The 23,292-nt window shown below is 34.8% G+C and overlaps 2 protein-coding genes across 2 annotated transcripts in view; one reads left to right on the top strand and one right to left on the bottom strand.

The window, feature by feature from the left end:
* Window positions 1–978: 978 nt before the first annotated feature.
* Window positions 979–7,818, top strand: LOC123561579 (uncharacterized). The gene is made up of 7 exons (XM_045354057.2): window positions 979–1,223; window positions 2,086–2,152; window positions 2,545–2,707; window positions 3,962–4,118; window positions 6,304–6,515; window positions 6,802–6,953; window positions 7,618–7,818. Exons 1-7 carry the CDS (start codon window positions 1,172–1,174, stop codon window positions 7,769–7,771), a joined length of 957 nt encoding a protein of 318 aa, XP_045209992.2. The 5' UTR covers window positions 979–1,171; the 3' UTR covers window positions 7,772–7,818.
* A 3,536-nt stretch (window positions 7,819–11,354) lies between these two features.
* LOC123560734 (uncharacterized) overlaps window positions 11,355–23,292 on the bottom strand; it is a 136,345-nt gene continuing 124,407 nt past the window's right edge. Inside the window, exons 50-59 of the mRNA XM_053516911.1 lie at window positions 22,661–22,855; window positions 22,274–22,378; window positions 20,282–20,380; window positions 16,735–16,884; window positions 16,181–16,279; window positions 15,492–15,636; window positions 14,426–14,524; window positions 13,835–13,957; window positions 12,576–12,702; window positions 11,355–12,107 (exon numbers count right to left, since the gene is read on the bottom strand). Of these exons, the coding sequence (XP_053372886.1) occupies window positions 11,940–12,107; window positions 12,576–12,702; window positions 13,835–13,957; window positions 14,426–14,524; window positions 15,492–15,636; window positions 16,181–16,279; window positions 16,735–16,884; window positions 20,282–20,380; window positions 22,274–22,378; window positions 22,661–22,855 (1,310 nt within the window). The 3' untranslated portion in view covers window positions 11,355–11,939. The remainder of the gene's footprint in view (window positions 12,108–12,575; window positions 12,703–13,834; window positions 13,958–14,425; window positions 14,525–15,491; window positions 15,637–16,180; window positions 16,280–16,734; window positions 16,885–20,281; window positions 20,381–22,273; window positions 22,379–22,660; window positions 22,856–23,292) is intronic.

Raw genomic sequence — 23,292 nt, 5'->3', positions numbered from 1 at the left:
TTTCTAACGTTAAGAATTTTTTCATACCCTGTGAGCTTGAAGAACATTAGTTTCTAAGACAAAAAAGAGCAGAAAAAACATAGGTCACCGAACTCGTTTTAATTTTATAGGGTATTTTCTTCACCCACTGTTTACGCATTTCTGAAATTTTGTAAAATTGAAAAAATGTTGGTACTTTATAAAACATATAATATCCTACTTAATCTTATAGGGATTTCGGGTCTTACATGTTAATATGAATATATGGTGATGTCAGTATTATATAAGCGTAAGTGTCACTAACAAGTCTGTTTAATGTTTACATGTTGACATAATTACCCCACCCACTTTATTTTCAATGGAAAAATCGTATTTAGATCTACAAAAAAAATTCTGACGTTAAGATTTTCAAAATATTTTGCAGCATTATTGACACACAAAAATGCTTCAAAATGGAAAGAAAAAAAGTTGGGGTCACCGTGCATCTAAGAGATTTATTAAGAAAAAACTGTTAAAAAGTGGTGAATTTTGATATATTTTGTTCTTTTTGTTTTAATTTATATTTTCTAGATAATATAAAGTGCTATGTTAAAAACTTTTATTTTATTTATAGCTTAACATTATATGTATCAGTCAGAAAAATATCAAAACCAAACCTGATCTACTTTAATAGATATATGAAATTAACTACCCCTACCCCATTGTAAATCTTATGTCAATTTTAGGCAAATGCCTGCAAAAAATAAGGGTGAAATTTTTTTTTCCGCAAAAAGCATAATATATTTGGTTAAATGGTACATTATTAGCCATATTTTAATTATTTAGCATTAATTTTTGGCAAAACTTTTGTTAGAAAGCAATATTCGAGGAAACATTTTTTCAAAATGGCCGATATCCTGAAAAAAAAACGCTCGTACATCCTTAACAGAAAGATAAGCTTTGTCATAGTTTTTAACTGCCTTTGAGAAATTATCTTTACTTCCTTTTTGGAACGAAATTAAGACTCAGCGTATTTTGACCAATGAACTGAAGCACAAAATGTAATTCAGTTTTAAAGTGTCTGCACTGGACTATACTAAATGACTTGTATGTAAGTGAGCGATATATTAACCTTTTGATATCACAATTGTCTATAATAGACAGACTGAGCGCTTGTTTAAACCACATTATAACTGTGTGCAAGGAAGGAATCATGGGCAACACAGTGTTTTGCATTTTGTCACTGGCACTGGTTCTTTTTAAAGGTATTTTGAAATTATTTTCACTTTGCTTTGCGAGCTTTTCGTTCTTGTGTCTTTCTTTTCTTTTTTCCAATTTAAAGAATCCAAACACGTGACTGGAACTTGAATGATTTACCGTCGAATGTTGGAAGCCGAGGTGGTAGCAGTAATATGAGCCGCACCATGAGAAAACCAACATAGTGGCTTTGCGACTAGCATGGATCCAGACAGCCATGTCAGGATCCATACTGCCTATGGCAATTAGAGAAACCGTTAGCAAACAATATGGATCCTGGCCAGATTGCGCGGATGCGAAGGCTGGTCTTGATCCATGCTGGTCGCAAACGCACTATGTTGGTTTTCTCATGGCGCGGATCATAGGTCTAGTCTCAAGGGATAATTCAACTGGGATGATTATACTATAACTAAAATATAACTATATCCGAAAAAAGGGACTGTTATTTTGCACGTACTTGTAGCCAGCATTCTTTTTATCAATATATTTTATCAGACAAGGTTTTAGATATATACCTCGTTACAAAAATTATGTATCATAGTTCGAGTTTTACTAGCACAGTCGTAGGAACAAGGGGGTATTAGAGATAGAGACCTCCCTACCTGAGAGCGGGTGTGGCACAGTTAGGTAAAGGCTCTTTTGTGAAGAGCAGAAGAGCAGATCTGATCATAAAGTAAGCTTTTAGTGTAAAAGTTCATTGCAACATTCAACCGAAAGTAACGTTTGAGATCTTTTTTTTTTGATCGTCTAAACTTTTTCTAGAAAACTGTGGATAGGATTGGCAAGTTGACCCCCCAACCCCCATCGGTCCACATCTTTGAAAACGCTCCTTCTGGAGTAGCCGAGATGTATTGTCTACGTTATTTGTAGGTTGCTTATGTGTTCCGCCACCAGTGCCAGATCTCCCAGATGACTGGCCCGAGGAAATATCAAATGGGTAAGAACTGCGTAGAACCTAAATATCAACACAGAAATGTTTGAATTAGAGACGTAATGCAAAGTCCGACCAAATTATATTGTGTCATTTGATGTAATACATCCTATGAGCGTATTTGTACTCTTGGAAGTTTTTATATAAATGGTACAGAAATGTATATTAGAGCCGTTCCAAAAAAAAAAACACACAACGAAACATTGCTATCTATAAAACAAAGAAAAGAGTATATGAGCTTTGTTATCCATCTGAATAAAAAAGCAATGTTTCTCCTTTCATTTTACTATATTGATAATCATGCTATCAGTCCCAAAGTTTGACATTTAGCCATCTTATTGTTATCTATATTAAATGCTGACTGTTTTAATAACCCAGTTCATTAATTTTCCTTGTAGGTCGTATATTATGAAAGTTCTAAATCCAGAACAACGTTTGCGCAGATTGTCACTGAAGTCCAAATATGTTTACCATAACGGTGTTATCTCCAGTCATGACCAAGGCGGTTATAGAATTCGAGTTGATGGAACATACGCTGTGTCTGACCATGCGATGAATATAGTAAGATATGCCATTCATCTATATTTTCAGCTTTACAAAAAGTAAACTCAAATTGTTGAAATATTTTCATTGAGAATATAGCGACTAGTATGTTAAGCAACTGACATTGAATAAAATAGCCTAGATTATAAATGTAACCAACACGGTAACATCTGTCTACTGAACGGCATGTCAGAGGTTTGAATCCCAGTGGGAATCATTTTCGACGTGGCCGGTTTCTTAAGCGTTAAGCAATTAATAAATGGCCGACGATTACTCACCTGCTCGAAGGTGGGCGTAAGAGAATAACATTCAGGAGGTAAACATGTACTAGATAAAAGTATCGCCTGGTCATTTCTAAAACGGGTGACCCTATAATAAAAGCAAACCTTTACATTATTTCACGTGACAATAGTATATGGCAATTGTAAAAACGTCCATTTTTCATACTGCTCTATCGCTCATACTATAGATAAATATGAAATTCAAATATTGGTACAAAACCCATCAGACGCCTCAAAAGATATATTTCGAAGTTAAATCACCGCAAACGCCACTTAATACCTTTAACCCTTTCCAACAGATAACGCCAACCCAATGTATGCACTTTAACCGCCACTAGCTACAAAAGAAGCAATACATGTTGCAATGTTTTAGAGTAACATCGTAACACACACACGCCCGCACGCACGCACACACATATGCACACTGACGCTAAAACGGAACGTATAATATTCCTATGCTCTATCGCCACTCTTACGAACATCCTGGTTGAAAATTGCAATGAGGTATCACCAGAAACATCAAAAGATGCAATGAATAATGCTGAAATGATAATTCATCAGGAAAAAGACAGTATATGAGAATATAATAATAACCTGCTTTCATACCTAAAAACTGACGTTAAAGTTGATAATGTAATGTTACCCGGTTCAATAGAAAAGGTTTATATAAGTTAGCTTTTCACATTTCAGACGTAGAACAAGACCATTTGAAAATTCGTAAACAGTAGTTGATTCATTTAATTAGTTTTTAGTAAAAAATAACAAAATGAATGTATTTCCTTAAAAACCTCTGTCTACGCTAGCCAGGAATGTCTGTAATATCATTAGTCAAGCCGCCGGGGACATTCTCCATTTTTCAACTTAAACTTTAAAAATGGACTTGCCGAAAAATAACTTACTCTGTAAGTTTTTATACAGCAAAATCAATAAGCATTAAATGTGACCTTTATTTGATAATCATAATCAACAAATTGTGCTTTTTTTTAAACAGGCCGCATGCACTGCCAAGAAGATGACGCAATATATGCCTACCGCCATCTTCAACAGACTTGCATCTAGCGCTAAGATAGGAATATTCTCAAAAGCAGAAACTTTGACTGTTTATCCAGAGTATGCAGCGCAAAGGAATCCTGCCGACTGTGGTTCGAGTAAGCTGCATGCCTCCTGACTTATGTCAAATGTTTCGTTTAAATTCATGAATTAAGTCGCACCATGAGGAAACCAACATAGTGCATTTGCGACCAGCATGGATCCAGACCAGCTCGCGCTTCCGTACAGTCTGGTCAGGATCCATGCTTTTCGCTAACAGTTTCTCTAATTCCAATAGGCTTTGAAAGCGAACAGCATATATCCTGGCCAGACTGCGCGAACGCAAAGCCACTATGTTGGTTTTTGTCATGGCGCGGCTCATTTATGTTTTCTATCTTATTATGCCCCTTTCGAAGAAGCAGGGTTATATTGCTTTGCACCTATCGGTCGGTATGTCGGTCGGTCTGTCTGTCAGTATAGCGAACGCTTTACGTCAAAACACTTGAGAACCATTTGACCCAGAACCTTCAAGCTTGATAGCATGATTTGGCTTATAAAGTAGATGAACACTCCCTATTGTTTTGTTTTAGTAAGTCAAGGTCAAGCCCTGAACATTGAAACTGGTTTCTTCCCAATAACTTGAGAATCCCTCGACTCAGAACTTTCAAACTTGAAAGCGTGATTGGGCTTATATAAAGTAGATGGCCCTATTGTTTTTAGGTGAGTGAGTCAAAGGTCAATGTCACAGCGGCCGGAACCTTGAAAAAGATTTCCGCCCAATAATTTTAGAACTATTTGACCCAGAACCTTCAAATGTAATAGCATGACTGCGCTTATAGATAATATGACACATATTGTCTTGAAGGTCAAAGGTCAATGTCACAGGGGCCGGAACTTTAAAACTTTATCAATATCTTGAGAACCATTCGAACCAGAACCTTCAAATATGACAGCATGTTTTATAACGTTCACGGCCCCTATTGTTTTGGGGATCAATAGGTCAAAGGTTAAGGTCACAGGGGCCGGAACCTTGAAAAATGTTTCCATCCAATAACTTGAAAACCATCCGACCAATAACCTTCAAACTTAAATCGATCCAGAGCATTCAAACTTGAATGCATGACTATGCTTATAAATTAAATGATCCTTATTGTATTCGGAATCAATAGATCAAGGGTCGACGTCATTGGGACTCGAATATTGAAACTATTTCTGCAGGGTTACTTGAGAATCACTTGAACAAGAACCTTCAAACTAGCATAATATAATGATAGCATAATTGGGGTTAATGAAATAGAAGTCCTCTATTGTTTTGTGGGTCAGCAAGGCAAAGGTTAAGGTCACAGGGTCGTCAACCTTGAAAACTGTTTCCACTCAATTATTTGAGAACAACCTTCAAATTTGATAACATGCTTGGGCTTACGAAGTTGATGACCCCTTTTGTTTTAGGGCTACTAGGTCAAAGATAAAGGTCATTTTGATCACGGGCTGATAATGGGACAACCCATCAATGGGAGGCGTACATGATTTACAAACAGCTCTTGTTTTCGTAGATTTATTCAATCCAATCGATATCTTTAAGATTTATATAGCATGTTTATGATTCCTTATAAAAATCGCCATAGTTTGTGCTATTGGGCGATCTATAATCCAGCACTAAAGTTTCCTAGAATTATGTCAAATTTTAGGAAAAAATATGAGAATTTGATTTTTGATGTCAGGTAATGAAACATTTACTGAATGGATTGCCACCCTCAGTACTTAGGACCCCGCTGTTTACCGACAAGCCATTCCATAAGTGTATAATATATGTTTGGTAGAATTATACCATCTTATATGTCTTAGCCGCTTTTACCTCACTCATTCAGTATAGATTTCTAGCTTTGATAAATGTCTTTTATGTCATTTCTGTGGTAGTTTCCTTTTCATCTCGTATCTCTGACAGAGTTTCTCTGTTTCATATCATTGGCCTAATTGTATAAGAATTTTGAACCTCATTTGTACAGTTTATTTATATATGAGCCGCGCCATGGGAAAACCAACATAGTGGTTTGCGACCAGCATGGATCCAGGCCAGCCTGCGCATCCTCGCAGTCTGGTCAGGATCCATGCTGTTCGCTTTCAAGTCCTGTTGCAGTTAGCGAACAGCATGGATCCTGATGGAACGCACTATGTTGGTTTTCTCATGGCGCGGCTCATATTTGTTTGGAACATAGGGAGAAATGTTAAACAAAACCGACACGTTCCAGCAAGGAACACAGCTTCCTTGCAAGGAATCGCTGTATAATATCACTTATATTGCAGCTAACTGTGCTGGTCATTGCAAAAATTCTTGTACCTTCGACGGAAGAAAATGGTATACGGTCGCCGGAGCAGGGGGACGAAGAACTGCCATATTAGATGACAATATTCTGTGTAACAGTGCTGACCCATACCATAAAACAAACAATATACTTGTACACGAATTCGCACACACAGTAAAAAATTATGGGTTGACTGCCTCCGAAAGAAGTCAGGTAAAAATGTTTGAAAGACAACAAAGTTCATTGAAATAAAAATCTTAAGTACACTTATTAAGTTTTCGGGCTATTAATGTTCTGAGAAATATCGTACCAGTTTTAGAATATAATATTACACTTAATGTAAAGCTAAAATATTCATCCTCGTTTTCACTCACGTAATAGGAGATAAAATAGGCGTCAATTTGTATTTATATCAATTTAGCAATTTGCATTTATATCAGTATAGCAATTTGCATTGATATTAATACAGCAAATTGCATTTCTATCAATGTGTTAACAGGTAAATACAGCATACAATCATGCCAAGTCGGCGCGTTTGTGGGCCGATTATTATCCCATGGCAACCGTTGAGGAATATTTCGCCGTCGGATCTGGTGTATACTTTAACGCCGATCATCAGCGTTATAGGGGAACTGGCAATCACATGGATCTGTGAGTAAATTTCTATGCCTTTTTGTCATCAAAAAGGTAGAAACGCAAATCCATTAGATAAAGAGCATATCTGTATCTGTTGGATCACTTCATATGTTTGTATTATTTTTGTAAATATTGTAAATAAGTTATTTTCTAACAGCAACTGATAAGCTTCGTTATTCTTGGTTTAACAGATTTGCATTAGACTGCGTATATATTATTTAAATATTATTATTATTATATTTATTTTTGCATATATGTAATATTTTGTGAATCATGATGATAAAATAAATAAGTATGTATTAATATCAGAATGTCAAAAAACGCTTCTTGAAATTCCGAAATGTGAAAACTTATAACAGAAATGCCTTTGAAAATCATATATATATATGCGCAGTGTATTTTGAGGGAATCTTATTTTCTGCCGGACTGGTTCCAATTTTAGATATTCACCCATTTGTATAATGCCATTGCGGCAGAAATGCACCACTGTACTGTTTCGAAAAAAAAAAAAAACAAACAAAAAGAAAAACGTCGTTATTTAGCATTCTTAACCTCTGGTCGGGCAATGTCTTTTCCGTACTGATGAAAAGTGCAAGTCTATAGCAAAAATATGATTAAATAATGTTTTCACAATATAAATAGTTTTCATCCAATTCTTTTCTACACTTTCTAATTACAGATGCAGCGGAAGTAACTTCTGTACGTCCGAGTATCAATCAAGGACCCACTTGTATCAGATCGACAACTCATTGTACAACATACTAACCCATGTCTATAACAACAATGATCCAAGTCACTACGCCAACATAGGAATCTGTGGAGGAACATGCTAATTGCCTGTGTAATCATGGTCATTTCGCAAATACAGATTTACACATTTTGTCACTTGTTTTTTTTTTTTGTTCTGTAAACTTATCGTAAATACATTATTGTATGTTTTATATTGTAAACTAACTCGTGGTGGTCATAAATTGGCCACGGGTTTTAATCAGTGGCGAAAACGGTCTTGCAGACATAGAACTGAAAAATAATCTCAAACAAATAGATCTGTACACAAACATACAATTTATTGAGTAATTGGCAACATGATATAATGGCTCAAGATGAAACTATGAGAATGCTCTAGTAGTTGGAGTGAGTGAGTGAGTGAGTTGGGTTTTACGGCGAATCGACACAAAATGGTCATATATCGCCGAGAAGAAGTCATACCGCAAACGCCAACCGCAAAGCATAAACACTGATGTAAAAATGTAAATCATACCCCAAAACATCCATGTAAAAATGCAAAGAACACCACGAGCAATGCAAAACATACCCCAAAACATCCATGCAAAAATGCAAAGCATATCTAAAAACAGTTATGTAAAAATGTATATACGTATGTGTTAAAATATTAGCTGCAAACAAAAATATTGCAAGATGTAAACAAAAATATGAAATGTTAGATTTTTTTATATATTCCTATCTGCTTTAAAAACGATAAAATATTTCCGATGGAAACGTTTTCAAATAACTCTTTCAAAGATTGAACGTCATAATATGTACTAGTAGTTGGAAGCAATTAGTAGAAGTGAATGTCTGTTTTAGAATTTTTACGAAAGTGGTGTTCACTTTTGAAGAATTGGAAACCTTTAAATTATAAAAAGGCAAAACTATTTCATTTTTGTATGGGTCAAAACCGATTTACTATTTCTACGTATACGTCTCGATTATCGGATAGGAGTGCTAAAAGTGTCTTTGATAGTACAATACTGCTGGAAACAATACCAATTTAAGTAAATTGCTTTGCACTGAACATTAGCTGGGATATCAGCCGCAACCGTGATTCGAATTCAGATTGCTGGCGGTTGGCGCCGCCGACTCCCTGTGCCCAGAGAAATACGTTTCACAGTTAGCTTTGTAAATGGGTATGAATCAGTAATATTTACAGAAAGATTGTCAGAGGCATACGACACAACCCTGTGCAACAATAGTAAACACGGTTTGGCGGAGTTTGTTCGTAAAAGGTGATAAAATATGCAGCATTCACACGCCCGCATCACTGGTTTCAGGAGAATGTTGTGACATAGATACAATGTCATGATGGTCACTACCAAATCACAGGTCACAAGAAACCTAAATATAAACAATCCTAATATTTCTTCCTTTCGGCGTATCATCGTGTTTTCTTTTATTCTTCTGCGTTTAAGCATGTACTTGTAGCATTCAAGGAAACATCTGCATGCTCATATCATATGCTGAATAAAATGGCAGCGTCAGAATTTTATGTCTCGAAAAGAGGCATTGATTCAACCAAATAGGAGTAAATTCAGAGGGCTGTATAATCTGGATTACCTGCCCCTTAACTGCTACGCAATGGTACTTTTAGTACACACCGGGAACCAGGCGAAGTGTTGTACATTTGTATTTGTCTTATATCAATGCTCTTTTTCTTTTGCTATAGTAGTGATAAAGTTCTTTATGGGAATATGAATCTTTGTACATCTGTTATTCTAGAAAGTGTCGGAATCACGTTTTAAGTAATAAGATTTTATATGAAATTAATAGACATTATTTGATCTCAAACAATCATTGAGTCCACGTAAAGGGAGCCATTTAAGGCCCTCACATGGTATTTTAAGACTGCAATTATGACGGTTAATAGCGAGGCGCAGAGTTAATGTTAACTATTGAATGACTTCAACACTTAGACTGTGTTTGTATGAAATTTTCGGCAAACTCGATATCACGATAAATAGTATAATTTGGTACTATTTGTTCGCATGATGCTGACGTGGCAGGCATTAACAAGATGTATTCAGTATACTATTAGTGTTTATTTCGTCTTGTATTCAAAAACATCCTACTCTTTCTAGGTTATCAAACCTGAATATTTATCATCATTATTATACAGTCTCTGATTCTGAATAAGGGGGTTCTGCAGCAGGGCCGGGCGTAGAAGCATGGGGAATATAGACACCAGTGTGGGTGTTGGTACTGGAGGGCTCGGATAAATTTTAAATTCCTACAAATAAAATGATGCATTTAAGGTCATATTATACATCATATATTGAGCAAAATCATTTGTGATTCATGTTTAAGTCTGGTCGGAAAGTACATCCTACCCGTGAAATTATGGAAAATGTGGGTCTATTTGTGTTTTACTATGAAAATTTCAACGCGCACAGGATAAAAGGTGTCAGAAGAAAACAATAGCTAAGTTTAACATTCATCAAGTCAGGATCAAGAAGCATGGCACGTAATGGAAGTTAAGTAGTGTAGAGAAGGTTCAGGAAATTTGGAATTCCTTCAAGTAAAACGATCAATTGAAATAAGTAATACTACCAGTGATTTTGTGATCGGTGTCCTCAATAGCCTCACCAGTCACCAGTTTAGGAAATGTTCGAAAACAAAACGACAATCATTACTACAAGAGTTTATGCCGGTTCCATCGTTGTCTGAAAACGTTTGAAGAAAACATTAACAAACTTTTTATAATTATCCGTTATATCTTTTATCTTATCTGTTATATCTTTATATCTGTTTATCTTTCGTCGTTTTAGCTTAATAAAACGCAGACAATACTTCTTTAACACATTATTCTAAAGAAGTCAATTTTTCGCAAGTTCAAAATATATAATTTACATTTCTTTTGGATTCATCATCAAAAATCTTTTCTGATAGTTGTTTCTATCCAAAGTGACAGTGAATTTATGTCCCACTGAAATGCCTTCTTTCAGCCGGAACAGACTAAGGAATAGTGTTTCTTTTTCATCATGGAGGCCTTTAAAAATACTTGCGGGAGACATTTTCCTGCCAACCACTAGCTTAAATCAATTTGATTTTTTTTTTGTTGGGTTAACGTCGTACCGACACAATTATAGGTCATATGGCACCTTTCCAGCTTTGGTGGTGAAGGAAAATCCCAGGTTTCCCTCCGTGCATTATTTCATCACGAGCGAGCACCATGTAGAACCACCGACCTTCCGTAAGCCAGCTGGATGACTTCTTTACGTGAAGAATTCAAAACCCCGAGTGAGGCTCGAACACACTTCGGTGTGGAGCAGGTGATTTGAAGTCAGCGACCTTAACCACTCGGCCACGGAGGCCCCGATTATATTCTATTTCAGTTCGTATCAAACAGTGTTTTCAAATATACTGAAACTGTTAGTTGTTATTTCCTGTGCATAATTGCGGCAACATCTGGCAAGAATACAGTCGCAACCCAAGACTGTGGTGTTGAAATTAGAAAAGTGTTCGTTTTTTGTGCATTTAACCCATATAAAGAAAACGTTTATAGTTCTTGCATACATCGTTTTAGGTTATATAATCTAGAATATTTACAACATCAGTAAAAGTTAAATAATAAACAATATGATACTTTTCAAATCCTTATTTTCCATCTTTTGATGAAATATGTAAATATGACTCATAAAACTTGATTAAAATTTATTGAATAACTAATATGGCATAATGAACAAAGTAAATATGAACAAAAGCATACACATGACAGTACTGGTATACTATAACTAATTGCTGACCGGCCACATGACTGGTAATGTATATGTTTTTAAGTTTACAATGTTTTTGTTCTTATGTGAATAGAAGGCTTTTATATACTGTCAGAAAAGAGTTAGCATTCGGTCGAATTATTGTTTTATTATAGCCTGGCTTTCAGATTATGAAGAACAAAAAAAAAAAGAACGAAACAATTACAGAAGAAATAGATATGAACAAACCTTGCAGATTTTCCCATTATCGCGTAAAGCGGATACTCATTTGTTTTTGTAATAGAATGATTATACAAATATGTACATGTATATACAAACAACAATATTATTAAATGTAACAGTTTTGAAGAAACAACAAAGAATTTTTCGTGATATGAACAGCAAAATGATTTATTCCAGACAAATTTCAAGATTCCTTATACGCTTTTTCATATAGGTGAAACTAATCTGGATTTCAAAATGCCATTTCACAAAAAGTGCAAACTGTTCTGTCCGTTTCCAAACAGGCGTGTTAGTTAAAGAACAGGAAACGTAATATATTCAAGTTCAATGCGAAAGCAACTGATGACGTCATCACTGATGCAGACGATGACGTGTCGATGAACGAACCACTAGGACAATTCTCCCGGGTCCATCCTATGGTTTCTCCTGCCTTGCTATTTTCGTCTTCTAACCATTTCTTAAATATACAAACATGTACTAACTAACATGGTTAAGTTTTATATAAATGATTTAACACCACATTTTTAATCGAGAAGATGAGCGTGCAATTACATGGCTGTGTCTCGGTTTAAAAACAAACCACAGCCTACCCTTATCCCCTTCGCTTACATTAACTTCATGAAAATCATTCTGACCATTCAGGTATAATACAGCTTACTACAAGATGACAGGTAGGCAATTGTTGTGGTCTAGACATTACTAGGTACATCAAGTGATGTACATACTGCTACCTAATTCAATAAAATGTTTAGATATCGAACACATTTTATTTGGCCTAACCTTATATATGCCAGTGTCAATTTGTAAGTAGGTACTTGCAATTCCCAATTTTTCAATGCAAAATCAAGTATAATCTTGAAAGAACAGTTATTATGTAATGGGTCTTTTGTACGTAAATGAATCTAGAAGTTGATCAAATAATTACCTGCAAAGGTTTGAAGTAATCAAGAAGGGGTTGGGCACTGAGTTTATCTGTAAAATCACTTGTGCCTCTTGTTATTTTCTCCATAGCTTTTCCCCATGGCAACGAGGCACCCATTTGTAACATCTCTCTGAAGTAAAATGCGTACAATACTATAACGACACTGGGAAGCACAGTGACTCAGATTTAAAGCGTCTGACTCTTAACTCGGAAATCGCGGATCCGAATGCCGGTAAGAGCGGAATATCACTGAGGTGTATACCATCCATTGCTTACAAAAGCGCTTGCAATGGTTAGAAAACCAACAATTAGTCGTAGAAAGATGCTAGCAGATGCAAATTCTTGCCACCCTTTCCCGAAAAAAAGAGGCTAAAACAAGGTTAAATATGCCAGAGATATACCCACGTTTCAAGGACGCAGCAAGGCAGAAATGAATCCATACAGCAGTGTTTTAAAGTGTTGTACATGATTTGCATTTGAACAAAAATTACAAAGCCTAAGTAAAACTTTAGACAAAATAAGGGAACACACCGGCTTAGAACGATCAGTGGCAAAAAAAAAAAATAAATAAATAATAAAAAAAAACAAACAAAAAAACACTTGGGAGTTAAACCTGGCGTTGGTTCGCACCCCATTCGCAACCTCCACAATGTTCCGAAGTCACAGGATAGTGAAAACAAAAGTTACCCCTACGGGTGAATCCCTATATATATACGCAATAGCTAAATGTACGATGTGTAAAACACAAAAATAGTCGTGTAACATGCTATAAAACAGACCTAAAGAACCATATACGCGTGTATTCAGTGCCTTTACTGACGGCAAAGGGGTTTAATAAACATAATTCAGGACCCGACGGAACAGGCCAGTGGTCAAAATCAAAACCAAATTAGTCCCAGAGGCTTTCAAGAATACCTATCATGCAGCCTTCCAACTGTTCCGTCAGATACAATTAAAGAGGAAAGCGTACCAACCGAATAAGAACCGTAAAAGACTGAACACCAAACATGAGATGTGTCTAACCACTTTGGTTATCACCTTTTATTCATTACTATATTACTAGTATATTCATTATTATTTAATATTATCAAAGTAATACTAGCCAAAGATTTTTTTTGCCCTTTAAGATATTATATTAATGTAATAAAAATTATCATTTACTTGTTCTTGAAAACTATTTAACAACATGTCTGCCCGTATGTGATGTGAATGTGAATGAATAAAAAAGTCCAGACAGTGACAAATAATTAGAAAGATTTTACTGTAGCCTTTGTCCAGCCGTTGTATTCTGGTATATGTCACATCTATGTAGTGGTTCCTCTTGCCCTATCAGCTCACACAATGCCTTATGCCACTGAAACTGCGCAACGAAACTTACGAAATACCTGTGTGGAACAGAAAATAACATCATTCATGAGAATTTTTTTTTCTTCGGTTTACGTCATATAGACACAATTATAGGTCATATGGTGACTTGGAGGAAGACCACAGATGCCCCTCCGTGCATTATCTTATCACGGGCGGGTAGCTGGGTAAAACCGCCGACCATGCGTAAGCTCACATGAAGAATTCAACACCTCGAGTGAGGCTCGAACCCACATCGGTGAGGGGCAAGTAATTTGAAGTCAATGACCTCAACTACTCGGCCACGGAGGTCCCATTAGAAAGAATGCCGATACAATTGACGATATGTGACCTGTATTTTTACGTGATACTTACCATCCTATTAGAAGTTTTATGAAAATGTCTCAGCCAGGAAAGAAAATATGTAATAAAATTCAAGAATTTAAAAAATATGAATTCATATTTTCAAGATATGATATTAAAATATGAAGTTAAGAGAATCAACTTGCCTAATATAGGGTGTATTCGCAGGTATGTGATATTTTGCTCCAGGATCAAAGTCATTTTCTGACCTTGCAACCGGTGGTGATATGCCTTGGTAACGACACCTGCAAAATATATATCAATTTATATACAGTCAAATCTGTGTAAAAGACCACTCTTGATCAAAGCACACATGTCTTTAAAGAACTTATCGATGAACGACTGAAGCTGAAAACTGGTTAGTTTGGCAACATATGTCAAAATGAGACAAAAAGTGGTCTTCTGAATCAGTCAGATCTACCCGAAGTTCCGCTGATGCGGTGATACATCGATATACTGGTGTGAGTATAAATTAACAGGTTATCTTTTCATATTGAATTTTTTAAACGAGTTGAATAAAATAATAAAATGCGTGGCTCTGTGGAGCATTTAATAGGTTTCATTCAACTCGTTAAAAAAACCAGTGTGGAGAGGCACACTATTTAGTGTAATATTCTTTTTTATCACATATTAGCTTTTCCTGCTGAAACAGCAACATTTCTTCTTTATTTACCTATTGTAGAATAGAAAAAGTGGAAACTCCACAGGGGACCATGTCAATTCGACCAACGTCTCTTATTAAACGTCGAAGCTTTACTCTACTAGTTTAACATTATGTAATGGTGATTAAAAGAATTTCGAAATCCTCAAGAAGTTTATACCAGAGACAAAACCTCAGGCAATACTCTTACACTCAAGGAAACACAACCAGACTTTTCAAAAGAATTTTGAATGTCATCAGATCTGAGGCATTGATTATTGTGGTGCGCAACACATTTGTTATTCTTGAGTAAGATAAGGTCAGATAGACTGTGTAAAATAAATATGAATACACTTTTAGATCAGTCCCTGATGCAGAGGAATTTATGCTATTTCACTACAAAATCATTACATAGAACACAACTAAATCTGAATTAAATAAGTAGATAAATAGTGAATAAAATATAGATAATATGAAATTTATTTTAGGTGAAACATGTCACAAACGAATTAATTTTATACTGGAAGAAGAAAAATGCCTATGTTAAGTTTTATTAATCATGTATGCCAAACCTCAGATCCCACCATGCTTCGTTATAATTTTCTTTAGTTGTCTCCCCTCTATACACACTCCATCTCCATTGGTCAATCAAGTAACCAAATGGCAAAAAAGCCACTTTGTCCAAAGCCATTTGAAATAAAAAATTGATGTCTCCCTCTACGTAAGAACATGCAATATGGCATAAGAATTCAAATATCAAAAATAAAACATAAACCTATATGAAGCAACATTTAATGATAGTAACAGAAAATAGTTTAACTAATTATAATAACAAGAAAATCAATTTAGTATTTTAGTACTAAACATAAACATCATGCGTTTGATACGTCAAGAAATAATAACAATTTTAAAAGAAAACCTTTACACAAATTCTACACTAGTGAGGGAAATTCATGCATCATCGGCTGAGGTAATGAATGAGCAAGAAGAAGAGTGCGACCTCATTTTAATAAAGTGCATCATGCTTTTGTGGGTACATTTTATTAAGGTTGATAGATCATTTGAAATGGCTACATACCATTTTAAGATTGCCGTTTTAGTTCTTTTAATCTAAGACGCGTTTTGCTGCGCAGGCGCGTAGCCGTGTCCTCATTGAATCGAATTAGTTTTTCAAAAGCAAACAAGTTGCAGTAAGCAATAAATGCCTTGAAATCAAAAACAGTAAGCGGTGCAGGTTATTATTTATTTCAATGACAATTACCTGTCCCGTTCGGGAGGTTCTCCAGAAGCCCTATCTTTTGTAGATGTTCCGGAGTCTGAAAAGACAGACTGACAATATCCGCTACACCTTCATGAAAACCTGCAACATAGAGTACTAGGATGTCATCTTTGTTTTATTTCCCTTTTGAAAATTTTGCTTGAATGAATTATAGAAATGTAAAATTGAATATCATCGAGATTGTACAATTAAACTTAAAATTCACTACAAAAATTATTACTGCAGTTTCAATAAAATATTGCTATACATGAATAATGTCAAATGGTCGATTTGTTAAAATTCTTTTTCATCGCAGAAATGGATTAGTTATTCGATTCGTAACAAAAATGTGTGTGAATCAATATAATGCTTCGCCCGTGTTTCCCGAAAACAAGAAAAAGACATTACTTTTCAAAATTCATATGACATTCAATTTTATTCAGACTTGATATATGTCAACAAATGCAATTTAAAAAATTGTTTTAATTAGCAGTAAAATGGACTTAAAATTATGACTGAGCGATCAACTCTTTATATTTTTGTTTATACAGTACGACCTGGATTTGCTCCGCCACGAAACAGAATAGGTTGATTGATATATTCAAGGTAATACTGTATATGTCCCATTTCGTGATGTACTGTGATCAGTTGGTCCTCAGTTACCGTGGTACATTGTTTGATTCTTAAATAAAAATATATAGAAATTTGTGTGTTCGTTTAAAAATATATGCTAAAAATGAAACTGTACTAACATGTCTTCAGAATTTTCAGTTGGATTTCAGAAACAGCCTTTTCAGACTACAGTTTAAATAATGTTTTAAGGATTTATTTTTTAATCCGGTTTGCGTCCACACACAATGTGTATCAGAATGTGTATTTTTGAATGTTAAGTGGTAGTTTTAGTGATACATTAAAAATATTCTACATTTATTTCACTAGTGTGAACACACATGTGGAATATTACGGTTTAAAAATCTATTTATGTCTTTCGCACCAAATCTGACATTCTGGCGGGAGAATACCACATAGTTATCTTTAGTGTTTATAAACAAAGGATGCAATGGCTGTGAATTCTACATCTCCTTCGTATAACTGCAAGCCTTCTTGTTTGATATCTTTTCTTGTTTATTACAAATAATTCCCTAAAACAACCATATTTCTACATCCATGTTTACTTCCCATAATGCAACAATGCTTATACATATTCATGAATCTTGCATGTATATACTTTAAGTTACATTCCCCTGCCTAGTGTGAATGAACTAATTTAATGGCTTTTATTTAATACAATAGAGCTGTACAGAATTATACCGTGTACATCCAAACGTAAATCTCTCATATACAACTAATCCCGTATTTACTAAACACTCGTGAGTTAAGTATTTCCGCAAATTGAAATTAAAATTCATGTGAAAAATCAGAACCTCGAAAAGCTTTCGAAATGCAAACACAAAAAATGTATGTAAAAGTTGAAAAGATATATCTGTGGTAACTTGCGAGCATAAAGCTACGCTTGAATATTCCATGTGCTTGAAAATGAAAGTGAACATTTAGTTCAAATTTGTATCGTATGCAACCTAATATGCATAAATATTAGTTTTCAAATAAGAAATGCAAATATTACGAGCGTACTTTTTCAAAATGTGTTAAACCTCTAATGCGAATAAACGTGCACAGCTAAAATATTCGCCTATGTTATTTTTAAGGAATAAAATATGATGTCGTACCTGATTTTTTACGAATATGTTGTCCTCCTAATGTAAGAAATCCATTAGTAAAAGTTTTTCACTACCGATCCAAATCTTTACCGTTTCACATTTAAAGTATAAAGCAATGTTAATGATGTTTTTTCGCTTTACTACCCCCTTGACAAGAAGCCTTTCACTTAAAATTTGTAAGATCGCTGACAAAATTTACTCTGGTAAATACGAAACTTTTCTTAAGTAATTTCATCATTTCAAACTGGATAATATGCATTGTTTGAATTTATAAATAAAACAAAAATCCCCAAATAACCATTTTAGATCTTTCCGGAAATACGTTTTCAGCCGAAAACGCATTCAGGACCAAACTGATTTCCTCGAACAATGTCGAAGTTCACCGGGAACATTGCTGAAATGTAAAAGTGCTTACTTGTTTCAGATTTTACGTCTGTAAAAACAATCAACTTTCACTTTAAATCATGATGTCTAACTTAATTGCCATATAAAAAACCTCCGATTTTCCGTGAGAATAAAACGAAGCAAATTTAACTAATGTTACACTCAACCATGTGAATTAAGGCATGTATATCACGAACTCCGTGCATTTTGACCTCGTGTAATAAACTGAATTTACTTTAAAGATGTGCTCAGTTGAGCATTATTTGTTCATTCAGGAAAATACATTAAAGAAGTGTTTATGAGATTATGCATGTGTACATATTTCTAGCTACTTTATATTACACGATAGAAAACAATGTGCACTCGCAAATAGCAAGTCTTCATTTTCAGTGATACTGAACACTGATCCAATGTGTGTAATTTCAGATAAGAACTCGTATCCTTGGTTTCGTAACAGTCTTATACTGACCAGCTGTTTGCTGTCAACACCGCAGTAATTAAGTCATGCCTTCTAGCCGAATTCAATGCAACATTTATTATCATTAAATCTAAGTTGAAAAAATATCATTTTTACGAAGAACACAGAGCAGAAAATTACTTTGAATATGCTATTAATCATCAGTTCGCGTGACAAGTTCAACTATTGCATTTTGTAAATGTTTCGTAGATACTACAACTGATACAATGATTACCTTAACTATTTGGCTTACATTTTTTCAGCGTTTATTCACTGTGTTTTCAAAAATGCTGAATTATTCTCATATATTTAAAAGTCGATAGATCAAATTGGTTAGTTACGACGATGAAACATCTAATAAGAATACTTAACATCGACTTTCCCGACCAGTATCGGAAATACTGTGGCCTAAGTTTCATATTGTCTAAATATTTTCAATATGTGATAAAGCAAATATTTCGAATTGATTGTTTTTATAATTTATAAAATAAACAAGCAGGGCACTAACACTTTTGGGGAGAGGTACCATACCTCAGGAGGAATTTTCGACATTTTAAGACGAAAAGTGAAGTTTAGCATGTATTTGTAATACTTTTCACACTTTAAACTTTTCATCATCCTAACTGTGTACTAATTGCAACAGTAATTTCTTAGGGCACTATATAATTAAAGAGGTCATTCTATTGTGTCAAACATCTACATCAGGGGAATTTTCATTTTTGAAAAGGGAAAAAAAACATTATTTTAGGAGGATGTACCAATATCGGCCCAAAAATGCCAACGATGCCTGCGTATGAGTAATTAGTTAGTAATTCGGTAGTTACCAAGAAGTCGAAAATTCCTTTCGCCAATTTCCGTGAGATAACAGCGCGTAAACTTGTACATAAATTGCCACTATATAATTAACTTTCTTATACTTTTACAATCGTTGAAAATAATTTTGGATCGTTGCAATCTGTTCACATTAATCTGAGACTTGACTAAATTAGGCATTTGGTACACCATAGATAAAAAATATTGTCCGCAATTGCAAATACTTTATAGGAAATAGCAACATACAGATATTATTTTCGTTAATACATAGGGGTCAAATATTTGAAAAACAGATTTTTGTAATAATGTTTAGATTATTCAGTAAACAATATCTCCTATGCACTAATTGAACTTTGACACTTTGCCTTCATGATTTTGAAAATAATATTTGAAAGATTTAAATCTAACCAAAGATTTGAAAATTACAGTAAAATATGTTCTTTGTTTTTCCAAATTTTAGTTTTACTTTTATACAGCTACTTTATAGTTCAGTCTTGCAAACTGAGCTGTTTTTTGTATTCTGGAACACTGCATTTGAAAGCTTTTGTTCCTTATTTTCACATATCATGAGGTCACTCTAAATTCAGATAGGCGGAAGTACCTTAATTATTTTAAGGTGACGCACGAACCCTTTAAAGAATTATCTATTAATTGCACAGATCTTTTTTTCCCTATGACCAACCTGTTATACATTTTTGCATCATCATACAAGGAATGTATCTGGAAACATACCGAATCTCCCGTTATCGAAATCCACCGAAGCATGACAACCAACACGACCGTCGTTGGTTTTTCCAACATGGAAAGCCTCAAAATGATCTGTGAAAGACCCTACAACGATGAAAGAACTCTTCCGCCAAACGGTACATGTGTCACATTATAAATTATGCAAAGTAACACAAGTAAATAACTTGTTTTCTGTATTGAATGTAATTGAGAGAAAATGTGACCTTAATAATTCTGTAACTCATATTTCATTATCCCTCACGAACAAACTCAATCAAACCAAGTCTGTTTTAATTTCGAAGAAAAAGGGGAACATAGATATCAGCTCCGTCCGTCCGTCCGTCCCTTACACTTCGTGTCCCGCCCGTAACTCCAGCATCCATCAGGGGATTTTGAAATTACTCGGTACAATTGTCCCCCATAATGAGACGACGCGCCGCGCGCAAGACCAATGCCCTTAGCTTAAAGGTCAAGCTCACTCTTTGAGTTCAAACATAACAGGCAATGTTTTCACTTGCCAATAACTTTACCTTGTATCGATGGGTATTCAAGTAATTTGGTATAAAGAGTCATCATTACAAGATGATACGTTGCATGTAAGACCATAAACTCTAGCACAGTGTCAAAGATTTTTGTCAATTCTTTGTCTGGTCTATAACTTTTATATGCATGGATGTATTTTTTGATAACTTGTAGGAAATCCTAATTACAAGACAATCTGCATTGTGCGATACCAAGACCACTCTCTGAAAGGAAAAGGCCCCATGTATGCAAGTTAACGTTCTTTATTGGCGGCAATTTCTTCCCTTTAATATGATATAATACAATACATGTGCTTTTTATATAAATTTTCTCATTAATTTAGAAACGAGATTATACTTAAAGTAAGATGATTGCTATTGATAGACAATAAAAAGCTATTAACAATTGTAGATTTCCAGAATTCGAACCCAGGCATAAAATCTGAAAGTAGATCCCTCGGAAGCACCGAAAACAAGGCAAACAGTGAAAATTGCAAAATATAACAACACTGAGATGAAGTCGGGGCGACATTTTACGGCCGCCACACAGCACTTAACACCCGCTGTTGTGAAGTAAATAAAATCTGAAAAGTAGATCCCTCGGAAGCACCGAAAACAAGGTAAAAAGTGAAAATTGCAGACTCGGTTTGGTAAGTTATAACTTTATTGTATATAGAGGTAAAATAGCATTATGGCTGCTATACTTAAGATGGTATTCAGTGCAGTTCTGCGCATGTTAACTTTCACAAGTTCCATAAGTACCATATAAATGTTGTTTTCAAAAGTAATACATTTCATTTCTATTTCTTCCTTTTTTTTCATATGAATTTAAAAATGCAATCTCATTTAATCTTTAAAATACAGATATTGACATTTGACAGCTTTCACCAGTTATAAGTTTTCTGCCATTTTTAACCTACATACCTCTTCATATCTCCCTGTACTTGGAAACAAACCGGTTCTTTGGAATCATTTTAATATTTGTTCAATAGAGTTTAGCTTAAGCCGGTGCTAGGTGGAGTCAGTGTTGTATAACATCTCATTACCTCTCCTGAACAGACGCTTTTTATTATCAGTAAAATGTGTTTGTGTCATCAAGACTGAAGTCACACATACACAATGTGTAGGATAGATTTCGAGTTTAGGTTGAACACTAAGTGCCGCTCCCGTCATAATTTCGTGTACAGTGGGATCCAATGTATAATTAACAGCATTTCACAAGCCAATTAAACAGCTTCCTAACACGGAATACTTCTTTAATTTAGGCTGATGACTAAGCAGCAGCCTCAGGGCAAGCGATTCAACGTCAGTTACCTTAAACATTCGGTCATAAAGTGTTCCCCACCCCCACCCCCGAAAAAAGATAAAAGATAAAAAATTTAGAAAAGGCGATGACGTTTTACTTTCATGTCAAAAATAGCACTTTGATTTGATTAGGAAATATCACATTTGCTTCCTAAAGAAAACTGTTACGCACAAAATACCTGGTTTTCCATTTCTGCTGTAAGCGAAATACGTCCCTGACCAGGGTACGGTTCCAAAATATCATATATGTTGGCCCATTGTTGTGCCCACATGTTACCTGACAAACAGAAAATGAGTTAAACATATATACACAAAAAATACCCTAAGGTGAAATAGCATGAAATAAATACATAACTTTAATCTTTCTAAGTGTTGTCTTTTCCTTTTTGTACGACTTCTAGACGTCTATAGTTCCAACAGTGGAAGACATCAAGTACACAACAAATAGTATGAACTTATCATTGGTAAATACTCATATCATCGTGTGGAAATAGCAAAACGCACATAACATATTAAAACTTATACCAAATTTATTTTCGCTTTGAGCAGTTTTACATACCAAATATATGAGCGGGAATATGCCCAGATTGAGGGAATTTGCTTGCCCCATATCTATCTTTCAACTTTTTCCTAACATATGCATGCAGTTGATCATACAAAGGTCTTAACTCGTCAAATAAACGTTTCACATCTTCCTCAAACTCGTTCTGTTCATACCAAGACCTGTAATACGCTCCCATGTCTTCATACCTTCCTGAAAGAGCAATTAAAGTTATATTTGTTATCAATTACTAAGTTGGCATAATTCCTCAACATCGAAGTGTATTCTATCAAGATTTTTCTACATAATATGCGAATAGAAACTTTTTTTTATGATCAAATGATAGCTGAAACACAATTTCGTCGTTTTTAGTTTAACAGGTTTTCACCTGTCGAATATTTAACAGGTTTCAACTGGTCGAATTTTATCCATAATCTTAACAATTTTATTACACGACTCCTTAAATAAATCGCTGTTGTGCCATTTGACCGGTCTATATTCAACCCTTGTATACTATTGACCGACAAAACATTCAATAAGTGTATAAAATACAGTAGAACAATGTTATAAGATCGAATATAATACCAAGAGTTATACGCCTGCGGAATAATTTCACGGCAGCGTTGCACGACGCGACGTATAACCGATTC

The sequence above is a fragment of the Mercenaria mercenaria genome, chromosome 10 (assembly GCF_021730395.1).
Source record: "Mercenaria mercenaria strain notata chromosome 10, MADL_Memer_1, whole genome shotgun sequence".
NCBI classification, from domain to species: Eukaryota; Metazoa; Mollusca; class Bivalvia; order Venerida; family Veneridae; genus Mercenaria; species Mercenaria mercenaria.
Note: the sequence above shows the minus strand (reverse complement) of the source record. Positions and strands in the feature narration are given on the sequence as shown.

Excerpts from the sequence above, each read along its gene's own strand:
- LOC123561579 (XM_045354057.2), top strand. The coding sequence starts at position 1,172 with ATGGGCAACACAGTGTTTTGCATTTTGTCACTGGCACTGGTTCTTTTT. Across the intron at positions 1,224-2,085 it reads GGCACTGGTTCTTTTTAAAG|GTTGCTTATGTGTTCCGCCA; the intron begins GTATTTTGAAAT and ends CGTTATTTGTAG. Across the intron at positions 6,954-7,617 it reads ACTGGCAATCACATGGATCT|ATGCAGCGGAAGTAACTTCT; the intron begins GTGAGTAAATTT and ends TTCTAATTACAG.